The sequence below is a fragment of the Neoarius graeffei genome, chromosome 10 (assembly GCF_027579695.1).
Source record: "Neoarius graeffei isolate fNeoGra1 chromosome 10, fNeoGra1.pri, whole genome shotgun sequence".
NCBI lineage: Eukaryota > Metazoa > Chordata > Actinopteri > Siluriformes > Ariidae > Neoarius > Neoarius graeffei.
In genome coordinates this window covers 35,995,032-36,010,300 of record NC_083578.1, presented here as the reverse complement: position 1 = coordinate 36,010,300, position 15,269 = coordinate 35,995,032, and the positions used below count along the sequence as shown (strand labels likewise).

General features: G+C 40.8%; 1 protein-coding gene across 4 annotated transcripts in view; it reads left to right on the top strand.

The window, feature by feature from the left end:
- Positions 1 to 11,742, top strand: part of vsig8b (V-set and immunoglobulin domain containing 8b) — a 57,582-nt gene extending 45,840 nt beyond the window's left edge. For all 4 annotated transcript variants that reach the window (XM_060931744.1, XM_060931746.1, XM_060931742.1 and 1 more), the window contains exon 8: positions 10,901 to 11,742. In XM_060931744.1, coding sequence (XP_060787727.1) covers positions 10,901 to 11,120 — 220 coding nt within the window. In that variant the 3' untranslated portion in view covers positions 11,121 to 11,742. The remainder of the gene's footprint in view (positions 1 to 10,900) is intronic.
- Positions 11,743 to 15,269: the final 3,527 nt, after the last annotated feature.

Here is a 15,269-nt window from a genome sequence, read left to right as displayed (position 1 = left end):
AAATAAGGTCCAGCCTAACATGGACTCAGCCACTTGGCAGTCGAGATATTCCAGATACTTGTTGTCTATGAAAATACTGAATGGACATGTGGCTCCCTCAAGCCAGTGTCGCCACTCCTCCAGCTCAAGTTTTACAGCTAACAGCTCCCAGTTTCCAATATCATAGTTTTGTTCCGCAGGGTAAATTTCTTGGAAAGGAAGGTCACAGGGTGTGATTTCGGCTTTTCACCAAAATGCTGAGAAAGCACTGACATTGGACTCAGATGCATCAACTTCAAACTATGAAAGGCTTAGTGGAATCTGGGTGCTTGAGAATGTGAGGAGAAATAAATGCTGCCTTAAGCTAACAGAAGATGCTTAGGGCCCTTCTTTACCAATAGAGTGAGTCGGGCTGCTATGGAGCTGAAATATCGTATAAACCTCCTGTAAAGGTTAGCAAAGCCCAGAAAAGGTTTGAGCTCTTTGCCCATGGTAGGAGTGGGCCAAGTGGTTACTGCTGAGACTTTGTTCTCATCCATATTTACTCCCTCAGTGCTAATAACATAACCCAAGAAGGATATCTGGGAGACATGGAACTCACATTTATTTGCTTTAATGAAGTGATGATTTTCAAAGAGTCAAGCCAGGACTTTAACATACAACCCCGATTCCAAAAAAGTTGGGACAAAGTACAAATTGTAAATAAAAACGGAATGCAATAATTTACAAATCTCAAAAACTGATATTGTATTCACAATAGAACATAGACAACATATCAAATGTCGAAAGTGAAACATTTTGAAATTTCATGCCAAATATTGGCTCATTTGAAATTTCATGACAGCAACACATCTCAAAAAAGTTGGGACGGGGCAATAAGAGGCTGGAAAAGTTAAAGGTACAAAAAAGGAACAGCTGGAGGCCTAAATTGCAACTCATTAGGTCAATTGGCAATAGGTCATTAACATGACTCGGTATAAAAAGAGTATATTGGAGTGGCAGCGGCTCTCAGAAGTAAAGATGGGAAGAGGATCACCAATCCCCCTAATTCTGCACCGACAAATAGTGGAGCAATATCGGAAAGGAGTTCGACAGTGTAACATTGCAAAGAGTTTGAACATATCATCATCTACAGTGCATAATATCATCAAAAGATTCAGAGAATCTGGAAGAATCTCTGTGCGTAAGGGTCAAGGTCGGAAAACCATACTGGGTGCCCGTGATCTTCGGGCCCTTAGACGGCACTGCATCACATACAGGCATGCTTCTGTATTGGAAATCACAAAATGGGCTTAGGAATATTTCCAGAGAACATTATCTGTGAACACAATTCACCGTGCCATCCGCCGTTGCCAGCTAAAACTCTATAGTTCAAAGAAGAAGCCGTATCTAAACATGATCCAGAAGCGCAGACGTCTTCTCTGGGCCAAAGCTCATTTAAAATGGACTGTGGCAAAGTGGAAAACTGTTCTGTGGTTAGACGAATCAAAATTTGAAGTTCTTTATGGAAATCAGGGACGCCATGTCATTCGAACTCAAGAAGAGAAGGACGACCCAAGTTGTTATCAGTGCTCAGTTCAGAAGCCTGCATCTCTGATGGTATGGGGTTGCATTAGTGCGTGTGGCATGGGCAGCTTACACATCCGGAAAGACGCCATCAATGCTGAAAAGTATATCCAGGTTCTAGAGCAACATATCCTCCCATCCAGACGACGTCTCTTTCAGGGAAGACCTTGCATTTTCCAACATGACAATGCCAAACCACATACTGCATCAATTACAGCATCATGGCTGCGTAGAAGAAGGGTCCAGGTACTGAACTGGCCAGCCTGCAGTCCAGATCTTTCACCCATAGAAAACATTTGGCACATCATAAAACGGAAGATTCGACAAAAAAGACCTAAGACAGTTGAGCAACTAGAATCCTACATTAGACAAAAATGGGTTAACGTTCCTATCCCTAAACTTGAGCAACTTGTCTCCTCAGTCCCCAGACGTTTACAGACTGTTGTAAAGAGAAAAGGGGATGTCTCACAGTGGTAAACATGGCCTTGTCCCAACTTTTTTGAGATGTTGTTGTCGTCATGAAATTTAAAATCACCTAATTTTTCTCTTTAAATGATACATTTTCTCAGTTTAAACATTTGATATGTCATCTATGTTCTATTCTGAATAAAATATGGAATTTTGAAACTTCCACATCATTGCATTCCGTTTTTATTTACAATTTGTACTTTGTCCCAACTTTTTTGGAATCAGGGGTGTATCTTGACTTTCTAGGTTAGGAGAATAAATCAAGGTGTCATCAATGTAAGTGATGAAGCACTTTCCAAGCATGTCTCTCAATGTGTCGTTAATCAAGCATTGGAAAACACTTGGAGCACAGGATAGCCCATCCAGCATTACACAGCCCTGGTAATGGCCAGAGGTGGTGCTAAAAGCAGCCTTCCACTCAACACCCTCTCAGATGCACACCAGCTTATGAGCACTGCATAAATCAAGCTTTGTAAATACGTTGGCAGACTGGAATTGTTCACTGAGGGACTTCACTGGGGAGGGAGTTCACTGAGGGAACTAAGGGCAAAGGATAGGGATACTTTACAGTGATCAAATTGAGTCCTCTATAATCAATGCATGGTCTGAGACCCCCTCATTCTTCTCCACAAAGAAGAAACCCACAGAAGCAGGCAACATGGAAGGATAGATGTAATCGTGTTGTAGAGCTTCTTGAATGGAGTCTTCCATAACTTTTTGTTCAGAGAGTGACAGTGGGTAAATGTGATGGCTCAGTCATAGGGTCTGTGTGGAGGGAGCCCACAGAATTTACCCTTGCTGCAGGGGCGCAGAAAGGATTTTTGAACTGGGGGGAACTGAGCTGTCAGCAAATGATTCCATTTTGTGTAAATGCATATATATATATATATATATATATATATATATATATATATATATATATATATATTTATATATATACACACACACACATACAGAGGTGCTTGAAAGTTTGTGAACCCTTTAGAATTTTCTATATTTCTGCATAAATATGATCTAAAACATCATCAGATTTTCACACAAGTCCTAAAAGTAGATAAAGAAAACCCAGTTAAACAAATGAGACAAAAATATGATACTTGGTCATTTATTTATTGAGGAAAATGATCCAATATTACATATCTGTGAGTGGCAAAAGTATGTGAACCTTTGCTTTCAGTATCTGCTGTGACCCACTTGTGCAGCAATAACTGCAACTAAACGTTTGCGGTAACTGTTGATCAGTCCTGCACACCGGCTTGGAGGAATTTTAGCCCATTCCTCCATACAGAACGACTTCAACTCTGGGATGTTGGTGGGTTTCCTCACATGAACTGCTCGCTTCAGGTCCTTCCACAACATTTCGATTGGATTAAGGTCAGGACTTTGACTTAGGTGGGGTTTACATTAGACCGTATCAGCGGATCATCAGATTAACGTTTTTAAAACGATTAGCGTGCACACAGCAACGCCAATTGAGGTATTTCACTCACGTGACCAAGTCATGTGATGCTGCCATTTTGGACGGCACGGCTCGAATCAGTTTGAATGCGAGGAAGGTGACAAACAAAAAACATAAAAGAAAAAGGAGCGAGATGCAGAAAACACCTTCACTATCCAGCGACGTAGGGCATTTACAGGGCGAGCAGAGGGAGAGGTATTTGCAAAAATTGAGGTTAGCAGGCTTAGAGAACGACGTTTACCTGCTTCCACCAGGATTGTTCACTGACGTACGGAAGTACACGAAGCCCTCGTCTTTACCTGACTTCAGCCCACATGATCTGTATACCTATGTCGTTAAAAACCCATCGCCATACACAGGTATTGATCTGAAAGCGTATACGAGTTTGGATACCTACAAATATTTTGTGTCAGGCTGGGTAACATGCCTACATCAGCGGGTTGTCCCTGGAGCCGGTGGTCGCCATCTGATTACAGCTAAGGTTTGTTCACATTTTCATTTACTTTCGGTCCTCAGGATAAACAAAATGTTATTAAATGTCATTGAAATAACTTCTTAGTCTGTTGAGACATGGCCCGTTATAAATTTGCTGTTACCAGGCAATGACTAAGAACTGTATTATTAGGGTCGGTGTAGTTGTAGCAGTGCACTAGCAGTGCACTGTTAGCACTAGCTAATGTCAACAACAGTAGCTGGTATGTTACTGTAGCAATGTTTACGTTCAATCATTTGGATGACTGTTAAAACCTTTCAGTCTCTAGTTTTTCCTTTACTGTATTTACTAGTTTACTGAGCTAGCTCAGTAAACTAGTAAATACAGTAAAGGAAAAACTTGAGACTGAAAGGTTTTAACAGTCATCCAAATGACTGAAGGTAAACATTGCTACAGTAACATACCAGCTACTGTTGTTGACATTAGCTAGCTTGACGTCCAAAATGGCGGACACCGGGGCGTAACGTGATCCTGTGACGTCAGGTGAAATACCTCAATACATGATTCGCGTGCACACAGCAACGCCAATACACGGATACGCTCGGCTCCGCAGGCATTCTGCGCTCCAAATCACTCCGCCCTGAACAGCGAGTGCCCTCTGGAGGGTGCGCACTCCGGCCCTGCGCAGCTCACAGAGCGCGCGAGTGAAGCGCACGAGCAGTGATTCGGGACTGAGCCGCTGTGTGTGTGATCTCAGTGCATATCGGGCATGCGCGTCACTTACCACTTGCAAGTGGAAGGATGGCAAGCCTAAAGACAATCATAACTACACAATGGGCAGTATTTGCATCAGTATTTGCAGTATTTTCATACTTTTATACTCTTTAATGAAAGGTGATACAAGGCGGAAGTCCGCACCGTTTTTCAGCAGTCGCGTCACATGACCAACGCCAGCGAATCAGGAAGGTGGATGTCACAGTGATGTTGTCCAATGACAACGCCAGCTAGAGCTCAGCACAGCGTATCCGCGTATTCTCAATGTTTACACAGCACCGGACCAGACACGATCTGGATTGAATACGTGGACCCTGGCGGATTCCCGTTTCCCGGCGTTTCCAGGCGTTTTACTGTAAACGGACAGTGCATCCACGAAGAAAATGAGACAGATACGGTCTAATGTAAACTTGGCAATAGCCATTCCAAAACATTAACTTTATTCTTCTTTAACCATTCTTTGGTAGAATGACTTGTGTGCTTAGGGTCGTTGCCTTGCTGCATGACCCACCTTCTCTTGAGATTCAGCTCATGGACAGATGTCCTGACATTTTCCTTTAGAATTCACTGGTATAATTCAGAATTCATTGTTCCATCAATGATGGCAAGCCGTCCTGGCCCAGATGCAGCAAAACAGGCCCAAACCATGATACTACCACCACCATGTTTCACAGATGGGATTAGGTTCTTATGCTGGAATGCAGTGTTTTCCTTTCTCCAAACAAAACGCTTGTCATTTAAATCAAAAAGTTCGATTTTGGTCTCATCCATCCATAAAACATTTTTCCAATAGCCTTCTGGCTTGTCCACGTGATCTTTAGCAAACTGCAGATGAGCAGCAATGTTCTTTTTGGAGAGCAGTGGCTTTCTCCTTGCAACCCTGCCATGCACACCATTATTGTTCCGTGTTCTCCTGATGGTGGACTCATGAACATTAACATTAGCCAATGTGAGAGAGGCCTTCAGTCACTTAGAAGTTATCCTGGGGTCCTTTGTGACCTCGCCAACTGTTACATGCCTTGCTCTTGGACTGATCTTTGTTGGTCGACCACTCCTGGGGAGGGTAACAATAGTCTTGCATTTCCTTCATTTGTATATAATCTGTCTGACTGTGGATTGGTGGAGTCCAAACTCTTTAGAGATGGTTTTGTAACCTTTTCCAGCCTGATGAGCATCTACAACGCTTTTTCTGAGGTCCTCGGAAATCTCCTTTGTTCATGCCATGATACAGTTCCACAAATGTTCCATGTGTTGTGAAGATCAGACTTTGATAGATCCCTGTTCTTTAAATAAAACAGGGTGCCCACTCACACCTGATTGTCATCCCATTGATTGAAAACACCTGACTCTAATTTCACCTTCAAATTAACTGCTAATCCTAGAGGTTCACATACTTTTGCCACTCACAGATATGTAATACTGGAACATTTTCCTCAATAAATAAATGACCGAGTATAATATTTTTGTCTCATTTGTTTAACTGGGTTCTCTTTATCTACTTTTAGAACTTGTGTGAAAATCTGATGATGTTTTAGGTCATATTTATGCAGAAATATAGAAAATTCTAAAGGGTTCACAAACTTTCAAGCACCACTGTGTGTGTGTATATATATATATATATATATATATATATATATATATATATATATATATATATACTGTATGTACTGAAGCTTCAATATACATTAGAATTGTGAGTTTTCTAACTGAAGGAACATTGTTAGACAAAGGCCTACCTGGTCAACACTAGCCATACATGATCAAATTGTTATTTGTCTGGTATGTTAATCACGCTCCAAAACTTCATGTCTTCTGCATGTTTTATTTAAACATTTGCTGATCTCAGCAGGATGAAGAATCTCATCACAAAAACTTTAACTGTAACTTCTAACAAAAAGGGAATGTCCAAAAATTAATAACAAAAAAAAAATTGAAATGATTCATACTCGTGCCTTCAGGTAAGTGCAAATGCCTTCTTATTATTGTCAGACTAGCTACTCAACATTATAAAAAGAATATCTGCCACATCTGGGAAAGTTAACAGGCAATATGATACTTACATTGCTCGGTTTTTGAAAAAAAATGCTGTAATTGTTTTTTGTTTTTTCATTGTTGACCCCACCAGGGATTGCCTGCAGGCCAGGAGGACAATGTTAACATCTTAAATCTCATAATTTCAGTTAACAGTTGCTGCTTACTAAAATAATATTATACATAAAAATAACAACATTAAAAGATATTCACCTACAGCTTAGAATGCTGTTATTTTACATTTAGCCTACTTCAGGTAAGTCCAAATTCCTTCTTATTATTATCAGACTAGCTACTCAACATTACAAAACAAGTATTTGTCACATCTGGGAAAGTCAACAGGCAACAGGCATAGGATATTTATATCTTTTGGTTCTTGAAACAAACGCTGTGATTTTTTCCCTCTTCTCTGGCTTAATGTGGCAGAAAGATCACCAGCTCAGTCATTAGACAGTTGTTTATGATCACTATGGTTACCGCGACAGGCAAAGTCCCCAGCTCCCCTTAGGACCCCGGGGTCGAGATGGTGCGTTACATTTACATTGGAAGTCGGAACTTGGAGCTCCGAACAACATAACCTCAGAACTGAGCACTTCCCAGTTTAAAAACTGGGAAATCATGGAACATGGAATTTAAAAAAAAATGGAGAGTTAATGAAATGAAACGAAAACCCCAACGTTTATGCTGGTAGATGCTAGATTTCAATGCTTTTCCGACTTCAAACTTCCAAATTACGAGTACAACTGAACGCACCATTAGTCGTATCAGAAACTCTTTCCCAACTCTGCAAGGATCTGCTCCAGCCTTTCCCCTTCTTGAATCGGTGTAATGTGGATTGATCACTGACAAGGCTATTGCTGCTGCCATTTCAACTTTGTGCTGCAATGTAAGTTAGCCTAACTAACGGAACATTAATCCTCACTTTTTCTACTTATGTTTGGCGCCTTACGTAGGGATGGTGGGTGGGGGGGACAAATGGGGTCAATATAAATCCGGGGGGGACATTTTCCCCCCCGTCCCCAGTGCCATCTGCGCCCTTGCCTTGCTGGACAACTGAGGTTCAACTCTCCGGAATGTTGGTAATAGTGATTGCAGGACCCTCTACAGAGGTGGAAGCAACAATGAGCTTGGGAGTGCACAGACAGTTTTGAATACAAGATTTGGAAGAGTGCAATATTTCTCTGTCCAGCCATGATCCAAGATGGTGGCTTAGACACATGCAGCGGCTCAGCACACTACATATCGGTACTCTTTAATTAGTTTTCTGACAGTCTACTTTCTATTAAGTGCCAAGGATGCTCAGGCATACGTAAAATACAGCTGGCATGAACTGCTTGTCATCAGTTCCATGCCCAGAAACTGTGTTTTCAATCAGGAAGACCCCAGACACGATATCCTATTGGAGCTCGTCAGACCACCGGGATTTCTGTGGATCAATCTGCCAGCTGGATTGGGATCCATCCTGACTGACTGTGGCTGGTTTGTCAAAAAGTTCTTTATCCACAGGCAGATGTTGTGCTGTACACCCAGGTCAGACATCTTGGTGAACACTCTGCTGGGTAAGAGGGTATTAAATGTGGAGTTATAGTCCACAAACAGCAGCCATGCATATGTTCCTTGTTGTTCCAAGTGGCATACAGTGGTGCTTGAAAGTTTGTGAACCCTTTAGAATTTTCTATATTTCTGCATAAATATGACCTAAAACATCATCAGATTTTCACACAAGTCCTAAAAGTAGATAAAGAGAATCAAGATAAACAAATGAGACAAAAATATTATACTTGGTCATTAATTTATTGAGGAAAATGATCCAATATTATATGTTCTGTGAGTGGCAAAAGTATGTGAACCTCAAGGATTAGCAGTTAATTTGAAGATGAAATTAAAGTCAGGTGTTTTCAATCAATGGGATAACAATCAGGTGTGAGTGGGCACCCTGTTTTATTTAAAGAACAGGAATCTATCAAAGTATGATCTTCACAACACATGGTTGTGGAAGTGTATCATGGCACGAACAAAGGAGATTTCCGAGGACCTCCGAAAAGGTGTTGTTGATGCTCATCAGGCTGGAAAAGGTTACAAAACCATCTCTCAAGAGTGTGGACTCCACCAATCCACAGTCAGACAGATTGTGCACAAATGGAGGAAATTCAAGACCATTGTTACCCTCCCCAGGAGTGGTCGACCAACAAAGATCACTCCAAGAGCGAGGCATGTAATAGTCAGCGAGGTCACAAAGGACCCCAGGGTAACTTCTAAGCAACTGAAGGCCTCTCTCACATTTGCTAATGTTCATGAGTCCACCATCAGGAGAACACTGAACAACAATGGTGTGCATGGCAGGGTTGCAAGGAGAAAGCTACTGCTCTCCAAAAAGAACATTGCTGCTTGTCTGCAGTTTGCTAAAGATCACATGGACAAGCCAGTAGGCTATTGGAAAAATTTTTTGTGGATGGATGAGACCAAAATAGAACTTTTTGGTTTAAATGAGAAGCATTGTGTTTGGAGAAAGGAAAACACTGCATTCCAGCATAAGAACCTAATCCCATCTGTGAAACATGGTGGTGGTAGTATCATGGTTTGGGCCTGTTTTGCTGCATCTGGGCCAGAACAGCTTGCCATTATTGATGGAACAATGAATTCTGAATTATACTAGCGAATTCTAAAGGAAAATGTCAGGACATCTGTCCATGAACTGAATCTCAAGAGAAGGTGGGTCATGCAACAAGACAACGACTCTTAGCACACAAGTCGTTCTACCAAAGAATGGTTAAAGAAGAATAAAGTTAATGCTTTGGAATGGCCAAGTCAAAGTCCTGACCTTAATCCAATCAAAATGTTGTGGAAGGACCTGAAGCGAGCAGTTCATGTGAGGAAACCCACCAACATCCCAGAGTTGAAGCTGTTCTGTATGGAGGAATGGGCTAAAATTCCTCCAAGCCTGTGTGCAGGACTGATCAGCAGTTACCGGAAACGTTTAGTTGCAGTCATTGCTGCACAAGAGGGTCACACCAGATACTGAAAGCAAAGGGTCACATACTTTTGCCACTCACAGCTATGTAATATTTGATCATTTTCCTCAATAAATAAATGACCAAGTATAATATTTTTGTCTCATTTGTTTAACTGGGTTCTCTTTATCTACTTTTAGGACTTGTGTGAAGATCTGATGATGTTTTAGGTCATATTTATGCAGAAATATAGAAAATTCTCAAGGGTTCACAAACTTTCAAGCACCACTCTAAGCTGGGTAACTCATGCATTGAGTACACCCAGTAACACACAATTTGTTACTTACTCACTATCAGTAAGCACTCATCCTGGTCATGGGCCTGGTGGATCCAGAGCCTATCGTGGGAATGCTGGCCATGAGGCGAGAATTCACTTTGGTTGGGAGGCTAGTCCATAGCAGGGCACCATGCACAGATGCATTCACACACGAGCAATTTATCTTAGCCAGTCCACCTACTGGCCTATTTTTCGGAGGTGAGAGATAACCAGAGACCCCAGAAGAAGGACACATGGGGATGGGAAGGACATGCAAAGAAATTCCACATAGAAAATAACTTGAGCTCAGTATCAACCCCAGGATCTTGGAACTGTCATGTGTCTGGACTACCTACTGCACCACTGTGCTACTATTTTGTGGATTAAAATACATCTTTCTGTGAAGCACTAATACAATGTCTGAATCCTAATTCCAATATATGGTTAATTGTGGGTGTGTCGATATTTAAAAGAGCATTGACATGCATGCATATGATGGCTATGAACCATTGTTATTTACAACCCCAATTCATGTTTACCTGTAGAATGTTCCAAACGGGTGGTTTTTTTTGTTTGTTTGTTGAGCATTCCGCATCTTTCCCAGTCTTTTGTTGCCCCATCCCAACTTTTGTGGAATGTATTACAGGCATCAAATTCATAATGAATGTATATTTAAAAAAACCAATAAAGTTTCTCAGTTTGAACATTAAATATCTTGTCTTTGTATTGTATTCAACTAATTATAGGTCAAAAAGGATTTGCAAATCACTGCATTCTGTTTTTATTTATGTTTTATACAGTGTCCCTTTTTTTTTGGAATCAGGGTATTGTATTAAGTTTCTTTGCTTTCTCTAACTATACAATACCACACAATATTAACAGACTTCCTGATTTTGCAATTAATCATGAGTAATTCCTTGCAGGGAGGACGCTGCAGCACCAGAAAGTCATCTTGGTAGCAGGCACTCTAGTTTCCACTCCATCATGGGTTACCACCCCCATCAGGGAGTCACCTACAGCTCAGTTAGGAACAGTAAAACAAGAAGGACTGATTCAAACTGCAGAAGCTTCAATACCAACCAGAATCAAGCACCTTCACAAGGCCCATTAAGACACAGCAGCAGATATGGGTATCCTGTATGAACACAGTCACCTTGTGAAGAACAGAGCACTATGCTGAACAGATGAAATGCCACTTGGATTAAATACTGCTACAACATAATGGATTTTCATACAGTTGCTGGGTTTTCCTGATGTGTATTTTCTGTGGCACTATCCAAAATGTCTGAGTCCTTTTGAAGCGATGCTTGTTCTCAAGCCACTTTTTGGTTTTCTTTGCAGTGTGGGCAGAAGCATTGTCTTGTTGAAAAATAGCAATTGTGCATGTTATATGGTCATCTCTACAAATTGTGTTTTGGGGTCTTCCAGTTCCTTTCTTTCTGACACCACCACCTCTTGTTTCAAAGCATTGATCCATTCTTGTAGTAACTGATAGAGAAATTGAGATTTTCTTTGCCATTAGGATCTTGTAAATTTCAGAATAACTACAATTGGCCTGACCAGGTATGTAATTTCTGACAGCAAGTATGACCCTGAATGATATGTTGGATTTTTGGAGCAGATTTTCTCACTCCTTTACCAAAATTGCATACTGTAGACCTCTCCCTGCTCTTCCACTCTTGGTTATATTTACAAGCTTGTTACGAGGGCTTTGTGGGCTGCATCAATTTGGGCATATCACAAAAATAAATCATCATGAAAGATATTTTTTAAAGAATTTTGTACATCCACCTAGCAAGTGTTCACCTTACTCAAATTAAATTTAATGCATAATACATTTTTATGTGTTCACTAAAAGTCAGTATCTTATCTTGTATGATTATGACCAGTCATATAAAGACATAAACAGCAGGTTATTATTAAAAGCATAACCATAAGCAGGTTGTTATTATAAAATTTAAAATTATTGTCATATTATGAAAATAGATACTGATGTTAGGCACCGAAATAAAATGGATAGGGAAATTATTTCTTATATAATTGCCATGTAACTTTAAAGCATGGGCAGCCACTGAAGTTTTAGCAAAGCCAAAAGTAGCAAATCATTTCTATTTTATTTGCCTATTTTTATTGAAATGGGTAATTTCTGTCATATACATGTGATAGCTAATGATAAAAATATTTTTACGCCCAGTGCCGTAAGCATAATTCTTACAACCCTGGCACCGGGGTGAGTACAATAGCTCTCCCAGCATCTATTTTTACGCCCATTGCCATAAGCATAATTCTTACGACAAAAAGCCAATGGTGGAATGGTGTGGAATGGTGTCATGTGATCTGATACGCTAAGTAATCATCAGGAATCAACTCTCCCCCCCCCCCAGAGGAAGTTTGAGTATTCATGCACAATTTACATACTGAAAGTCTTTTCTACTTTTGCAATGGCCGAAATATTATTAAGGTGTTGATAATCATAGCAGCTGCTCTAGTAATGTTTATACATTATGGAGCCCCAGAAGGGGCATGGCGGGGGAAATAATTAATTAATTAATTAATTAATTAATTAATTAAAAAAGAACTTATGCTAAGTTTTAATTTAGGTCAATGTACTTCCGGGTCAATTCAGGAAACTAGTGATGAGTGTGTCCCCTTTCATGAGGAATTTTCTTCAGATTTCTCTCACTTATGTGAAAATTGTGCCTATTGCCTACAGCTGCTTTACGTTTGAGGCCAATCTCAAAATAAAAAAGTCTATGAAAGATAGACTGGCCTAGCAAAAAAAAAAAAGGGGGGGGGGGTTAGGTCACTGTATTTCTCAGTCAGTTTGGTAACATGAAAACAGGGCCAGAGTGTTGGCTAAAAGCATGTAAATGGCATTTATGCACTTCCTACATTTCTGAAATGGTGTGTACACACCTCTCAATAGAGTTTACGTAATTTAGTATTACGTAATATCATGTTAGAGTTTCCTATTGTTTTACCAGCACAAGCCATAATATATTCAAACTTGTGCTGCATTATCAACATTTACAATATCTAGACTGTGTGACGAATCACACTGTTTCTTGCTAGAGGGTATGCACTGATGTCACTGAGTGCAGAAGTCACTGTGATTAGACACACTGACAGAGCATGCCTCACTTACTAAGTGGCTACATTAGCATCCAGCTTGAATGCTGCAAAAATGCACAAAAACAAGATCTACAAAATAGATTTAAAGGAATAGAAAATGTAAAGTAAATACATGCATGGGTTGGTAGCTTGTAATATTGAGAGCCAGTAAGAAAAGTTTCAGGCATGTTTGACCATTTATAAGAAAGTTGTGAGCATTTTTGTATCACTGCTCTAATGCCACCAGGAGGCTGCCATGTTGCCTGTTGGAAGGACGATGCATTACATCATTTGGGCGCAAGGCTGAGAGTAGCTCTTCAGTACTGAAGGAGCAAAGCAAAAGGTCTACTAAGGTGACAATGTCGATTTTTTCACTATACATCTGAAATAGTGTATTAATGAGCTGCAACCCTGACTTATGGACAAACCTTAACTCTTTACCTGTAAAACGAGGTTGAAACTATGCATTATACTACTCGTTAGCATGCTCGGGACTCATTCGTGAAAAACTTCCTCATCAAGACATCACCAGGCTAGCCTACCGTAATTACTGTAGTAGACAGTCCAACCCCCATGGCAACGCAGAATGAGGGTCAACAAACACTGCTTTACTATACAGGATTCATGTGAATATTACAGCAGGATGCACTTATATGAAAAAAGGTGGAAATATTGCTAGAAACACCCAAGCTGTTGGTATGGTATGGAATTATTTGGTAAAATTCATACATGTAAAAGATACAGTATAAATAGCACTGAGGACAATACAAAGTATAAAGTACACTTATTTTCAGTGTGGTCCTCTTGATGACAGCAGGAAACAATAAAATATAAGAGACAACAATAAACTGACATAACTGTATAAACAATGATGAAAAAGTCATAAACAAAAAATATGCTAACTGTAATTATCACAGAGTACAACTAGATTACAGAAACAGCACCAAAATGATTAACAATTAGTTATATACACATCATAAAACTGGGTTTGGAATTTACTCCATAAAAACTGTTTCACCTGTTTCTTAAAATGATCACGTGTTTGACTAGACTGCAGTGATCGAGGTCGGCTATTCCACAAACAAATTCCTGTATACCTAAAAGAACTCCAAATGGTTTCTGTAAAGTGCGATGTCACTTACAATACATAGTCATATTCGACAAAATGGACCATAGTGCCAGAGACATTTCTTCACTGATTTCCTCGAGTATTTCGGACAATGACACAAATAATGATGATCATGATAAACAAGCATTAACATATCAATTGGTTACACACAAGTGAACATTATTTATAGAGTTGTTTTAGTTAGTCATTGGGCAGCACGGTGGTGTAGTGGTTAGCACTATCGCCTTACAGCAAGAAGGTCTTGGGTTCGAGCCCAGCAGCTGACAAGGGCCTTTCTGTGTGGAGTTTGCATGCTCTCCCCGTGTCTGCGTGGGTTTCCTCCGGGTGCTCTGGTTTCCCCCACAGTTCAAAGGCATACAGGTTAGGCTAACTGGTGGCTCTAAATTGACCATAGATGTGAATGTGAATGGTTGTCTGTGTCTTTTGGCCCTTTTCCACTACCCTTTTTCAGCTCACTTCAGCTCGCTTCAGCTCACTTCAGCCCGACACGGCTCGCGTTTCGACTACCAAAAACCAGCACGACTCAGCTCGCTTCAGCCCTGCTTAGCCCCTAAAACTCGCACCGTTTTGGAGTGGGGCTGAAGCGAGCCAAACCGTGCCGAGTGAGGCTGGGGGCGTGAGCAGACACTCCCCTGTGCACTGATTGGTGAGGAGGCGTGTCCTCACATGCCCACACACGCCCCGCGAGCACGCTGGGATCTGTAAACACCGCAAACCCGGAAGGAGAATAATTACGAATTACGAGAATTTCTGAAGCCTTATGCGCCTCGTCTCATCTATACGCTCTTGCCAGTATCTGTTGGCGTTGTCAAGCCACAGCACCAAGACCAGCAACACTAACGACTCCATGTCCTCCATGTTTATTGTTTACTATTCGGGTCGTGAGACTACCGCTGAAAAGATCACTGAATCAGTGACATACAGAGCATCGTGGACGAGTTCGCGGAGCGCAAGGCTCGCCGTATGCCCTTCAAATAATGCGCGCAGTAGGCTATTGATGTTTTATTATGAGCCATGTACAGTATGTCGCCTAATGTTTTTTTGTTTCTGAG